General features: G+C 36.9%; 1 protein-coding gene across 1 annotated transcript; it reads left to right on the top strand.

Annotated features, from left to right (window-relative positions):
* The first annotated feature begins 4,560 nt into the window (after positions 1–4,560).
* LOC142446932 (olfactory receptor 7C1-like) lies at positions 4,561–5,481 on the top strand. The gene has a single exon (XM_075548679.1). It carries the CDS (start codon positions 4,561–4,563, stop codon positions 5,479–5,481), a length of 921 nt encoding a protein of 306 aa, XP_075404794.1.
* The last annotated feature ends 493 nt before the right edge of the window (positions 5,482–5,974 follow it).

The raw sequence follows: 5,974 nt of genomic DNA, 5'->3' as shown, positions 1-5,974 counted from the left end.
CACATTCTATACAATGCAGTAATTCAATCAAAGCAAGAAAAGTTGTCAAAGTGTCACCATATTCAGTTCTAGAATGTTTTCTTCTTCCCTGTAGTCATTGTTATAACTAGTTTTCTTTGTTATTGTGGCAAAAATATGCACAACAGAACATTCTCCAAGTCCAAAAGTACTTGTACAGTTCAGTGTCGTTGATTATACTCTTCACGTTGCACAACCAACTTCTTTCTCTCAGCATCACCCATCTTAATTTCACCACATCTCTTTCTCCCGCATTGTTAGAAATATCTATGCAAGTTCACTGTGCAATCTATTTTGCTCATCCACCAACTCATGAAATGTTTATTTAGCACTAAATTCTACAACTACAGTAAGGTAGTTCTCTTTGGCCTCATCTGTAGTTCCCTATTATTAATATCTTCCATGAAAAGTCCAACATTGCATTTATTGGTCACGATCTGCTTAGACTCCTCTGGCTGATAAGCACTTCTTGATTTTGAGGATCATGTTAGTGTTGAGGCAAACTGGTCAAGCATTTTAGAGACTGTGTTTCAGTTGGCTTTTGTCTAATGCTTGTCACATGCTTCAATTTATTAGAGTTTTCTTTTTGTTTTTAGGAATCAGGAGTTATCTGTCTTATTCACCTATCCTTTTATCAATAGCTCTAAATTAACTTGTTTTTTATTGTGATTGTGTTAAACCTACAGATCAATTTATGAAGGATTTATATCCTCACAATAATTAGGGTCCTTCCAATTCATGAACACAGGATATCTTTAATGCTTCTTTTAGAAGTATTTTATAGCTTAGATTCTGTCAACTTTGCCAGACTTTTGTTAGACTAACTTCTATGTATTATTATTATTTGTGAAGTGTTCTCTTTGATTGTTGATATATAGAAAACAATTCACTGTTGTATACTTTTATAATTGTTTCTTTAGGATTTTTCTGTAAACAATGATGACTTCTGTGAACAGAGAGAGCTTTATTTCTACCTTCCCAATCCGTATACCTTCTCATTTTTAATTTTTTGCTGTTGTGCTCATTAGGACATGCAGAGCAATATAAAAGTAGTCATTCTCACAGTTTGTTGAGCTAAAGGAGAAATTGTTTAATTTTGAACATTGAGCATGATCACTATTTGCAAGGTTTAATAGATGATCTTTATGAATGTAAGGAAGTTTTTGGAAAAAATTAAAGCACAAATAATTATTTTAATTTTTATCAAATGCTTATTGTGCTTCACTTGATATGATATGATTATTTTTATGTAGCTAATGTAAGACATTACATAATCTGATTTTCAAATCTTGAATCAATCTTTAATTCCTAAAACAACTCCTACTAGTTTCAGTGTACAATTATTTTCATAAAGGATTTGATTTGCTACAACTTTGCTGAGAATATTTACATTTATGTTCATGAGTGATGATGATCTGCAATCTTGCTACAATTTCTAAATCTTGTTTTGAAATGGCACTAATGCTAACTTCACAGAATAAGTTCAGAAATGTTCCAGATGCTTATTTTTTGGAAGAGATTGTACAGAATTAATTTCATTATTTTCTTAAAAGTTGACAGAATCCATTTTTATTTCTCTAACATGTTAAACAATTATTGTCCTTATACCAAAAATGTCTCCCAAACACACAGAATTTTGACAAAAAATAGTTGAAAACTTATGTTGTATTCTCTTCTATTTGTTCCTATGGATATTTCCATCATTTACTCATTTTTGAATAGCATCTTATGAGAGTAAGGAAACCTTTATGTCTTAAAGTTTGAAACATTTATCTAGTTATATTATTGCTCTGGGTTTTGTGGGATTTAGAAGTAGGGATTGTGAGGCTGCTGTCTTCTTTATTGTGATTCTTTCATAACTTTTAATAATCTCCTGTCTTCTCTTTTGTCTACACCATTTTCCCTCTCAGTAGACTAGCTTTCTTTCTTTGTCTATTACATGGTAGAATAACAATACAAAAGATCTCTGTGACAGGGCTGACTTGTCCATGAATTATGCAATTCGGTTCTCAGAGGAGGGCAAAATGGATGGGCTCATTTGTAGAGTGTGTTTCCCTCCTGGATCAGTTCAGTCTCGTGTGCATAATGCACCATTATGGTTGAAAGTGGAGGAGGTAGGCGAAGATATGACTGAAGAGACAACGGTTGACCAAATATCTTAAGCAAACATCTTTAACTGTCTCCTATAATCCGAACATGCAAATGTTATTCCAAATAGGAGAGAGAGTTGGTTTTATGGAAAGCTGGATCATGCATCATTTCGGTATCTTGTATTAGTATATACAAATAACATCAAATAACTTATTGTAGTTAGTTTGCATCAGGTCAGTTCCAGCTCATGGCAGACATGCATGTGCAGAGCAGAACCACTCTCTAAGGTTTCAGGGCGGGGGCGTTTAGGAAGCTAGCGAGCTGGTTTTTCTCTGAGGCTCCTCTGATGTGTCTGCACATGGCAGCCTTTCTGGTACCAATCAAGTGCTTCACCATTTGTCCTACCAGGGATTCAGAATAATATAATAATATAACAATGTAATACCAAGTATGCTTAATACAGTAACATCCACTGTATCGTGACATGGTGTGATACAATATTCCATTTAAGAATACTCATTGGACTCTGAGACCCCATGTCATAGTGTCTTCTGTGGCATCATGATCATCAGACCCCTTGTTTTTTCTCTACCCCTAACTGTACACTCAGTCCAGCTTCCTGTTTCACTCATTCATGCCACCCTCCTTGTTATTGCCACAACATATGAGAAATATTCTTGTACTGAAGACTTTGCACTATTTATTTATTTGTCTAAATTGCTTTCACATTTTTTGTTTGCCTAGCATCCTAAATACCTTCTGATTTTCTACTCAAAGCCTCCTTATTAAAGATGACTGTACAATGAAGCGGAGCCCTGATGCAGTAGTGCTCATGCATTAGCCTGAGATCTGCATGGTCAACAGCTGGAAACTGCCCACAGCTCCATGGGAGTATGACAGGGCTTCCTATTCCCATAAACAGTTTCAGTTTCAGAAACTGGCAGGAGGGTCGCTGTGAGTCAGCATTGATTTAAGGCAGTAGGTTTGTTCTATAACGAAGCATATCCATTCCTCGGTATAGCCTTTTGTTGTTGTTGTGACTCCTAGCTACATGAATACGACAATAGGAAAGTCTGCCCAATCCTGCTCCATGGTCACAATTGTTATGTTCGAGGACATATTATTGCAGCCACTTTATCAATCCATCTCCTTGAGGGTCATCAACTTTCATTGCTTCTTCTCTATATTACTTTATTTCACAAAGGCAATAATTATAAATCATTTATTTTTTATTAATAGTCTACTGACCCCCTGGTGGCACATTGGTTACCCTTTGGGCTGCTGACAGCACGGTCAAAACCACCAGCCTCTGTTCAGGAGAAAGACTCTTGCTATTCATGTAGAGAGTTACAGTCTTGGAAACCCACAGGGGCAGCTGTACCTTATCCCATAGGGTCAATATGAATCAGCATCACCTTGATGTGAGAGTGTGAGTGAGGGATTCACACTCCACCTTCAATACATATATGTCCTAGAATAACATTTGAGGGCAGATATATATATATATATATGAATTAGATAAAGGTTTATATAACATAATTAGGCATTCAGTAATTCATAATCATTCTGATTCAACACATCTCTTACAGTCCCACTTCTTTTCTATATTTCTTGCATCCATTTCTTCTTGCCTGTATCTCTGAACTTTGTTCTTGAGGAAAATTTGCCCTGTTTATCTTAAATATTTAAATATTAATGCTGGATGTGCGTTCAGTTCTAAACTGGGAGAATAGGGGATATAGTCTTTGGGGTTCCAACAGTCTCTTTTGGCCAGTAAACCTGGTATCTTGTTTGATTTTGAGTTTGATTCCACAATCTCCCCTGCTCACCCACCCATTCTATCTAGGACCTTTTAATGTGAAATTTCTCAAAGCAGGTGGTATTTGTAGACCAGCACCATCTAGTTCTTCGCCTTCAGAATGTGGAGACTGATGTTGGCAGGCTCCATTAGTCTCTTAGCCTCATTCATTGCATGTGTCTTTCAATTTTCATCTTTCTTCTTCCTTACGGATGAGGAGATGTCACTAGGTACAACTTAGGTGGCTTCTCGTTAACTTTGAAATACATCTGTTACTACTCATGAAATAAGGGCAATTATTTAGAATTTTTATTGCTATTTGCAGTGACCACAAGAATATTTGGTGTACAAAATTAGTCAAACACATTTGTTGAATGAACAAAACAATGTTTCATGGAATTTGTAGAATTTATATTGCTTTTTAAAAAACATGTGATTCAAAGAAAGGGAGGCTAGTCAGGTGTGCTGTCAAAAGGTGGAGCATTCTGGACTTATGACTTTCTCAACTGAAGGGTATACATCTAGAGATATTATATTGGAATTGATTTGCATGCTAAAATAAAATTTACAGTGTATCTGTTAAACCAATGTTAACCTCTTAATAGCTAAGTTATGATTCATCTTTTCTCTTTTCCAGTAGTTTCTTTAGCTACATGGAACCAAGAAACTACACACATTTTCAACTTTTCATTCTTTTGGGGCTCTCAGAAGAGGCAGAAATGCAGCCCCTCCTCTTCGGACTGTTCCTGTCAATGTACTTGGTCACCTTCACTGGGAACCTGCTCATCATCCTGGCCATCATCAAGGACAGCCACTTCCACACACCCATGTACTTCTTCCTCTCCAACCTCTCCTTTGCAGACATCTGTTTAACTTCCACTATTGTGCCCAAGATGCTGCTGAATATCCAGATGCAGAACAGAATTATTACTTATGAACACTGCATTGCTCAGATGTTTTTTTTCATGGTTTTTGGAGTATTAGATCATTTCCTGTTGACAGTGATGGCCTATGACCGGTTTGTGGCCATCTGTCACCCACTGCACTACACGGTCATCATGAACCCAAGGTTCTGTGGCTTCCTGCTTCTGGCCTCCTGGTTATTGACTGTACTGGATGCTCTATTACATGGGTTAATGGTTTTGCGTTTGTCCTTTTGTACAGAGTTGGGAATCTCCCATTTTTTCTGTGAACTTCCCCAGGCAGTTCAACTTGCTTGCTCTGACACATTCCTCAATACCTTAGTAATTTATTTTACAGCTGGGGTTCTGGGAGTTATTCCACTCAGTGGGATCCCTTTCTCCTATACAAAGATCGTGTCCTCCATTTTGAAAATTTCATCAGCTGGAGGAAAGTACAAAGCCTTTTCCACTTGTGGGTCCCACCTATCCGTGGTTTCCTTGTTTTATGGTACAGCTCTTGGGGTTTATCTCAGTTCTGTTGCTACTCAAAATTCCAAGTCCATTGCGCTAGCTTCAGTGATGTACACTGCAGCCACACCCATGCTGAACTCCTTTATCTACACTCTTAGAAATAAGGACATAAAGCTGGCCCTAGGAAAACTTTGCAGTTGACAATTACTCTCTACAAAGTAGAAACAATCTCTAGACTAGAGAGCTACTGATGAGACAGAGAGCTGAACATTGTGAAGATCTGCATCATACTTTCCTCAGCGTGCTCATCTGCTTTATAATCCCAATTTAATCCGCTTTCTTTTTATACATGATTCACAACTGTTTCCTGTGTATTTCTTCCAATGGTGTTCATTTGTCTCAAGATCCTCTCATCAACAGGCAAATTTTTTAGGGCAACCGCAGATTGAAATAGGAAGCATCCTCAACTGCTATTCATATTACATATCAGCACACTATTATCCCATGGGAACAGTATAATTATTGTTCTCAAACCTGAAAATGGTCAGATACAAATGTTCAATTTCCTGTTTGGATAGCCTGTTTCTTATGATCAATTCTGGTATGAAATATTTGACCTTCTGCATTATTTTCTTTAAATTGAAATCTCGTTGAGAATTTTGATTTAGAACTATATAAGCATGTTTTTGAGAGT

Source organism: Tenrec ecaudatus, chromosome 1 (assembly GCF_050624435.1).
Source record: "Tenrec ecaudatus isolate mTenEca1 chromosome 1, mTenEca1.hap1, whole genome shotgun sequence".
NCBI lineage: Eukaryota > Metazoa > Chordata > Mammalia > Afrosoricida > Tenrecidae > Tenrec > Tenrec ecaudatus.
The sequence above is the reverse complement of the archived record's forward strand: the minus strand, read 5'-3'. Positions and strand labels throughout refer to the sequence as shown.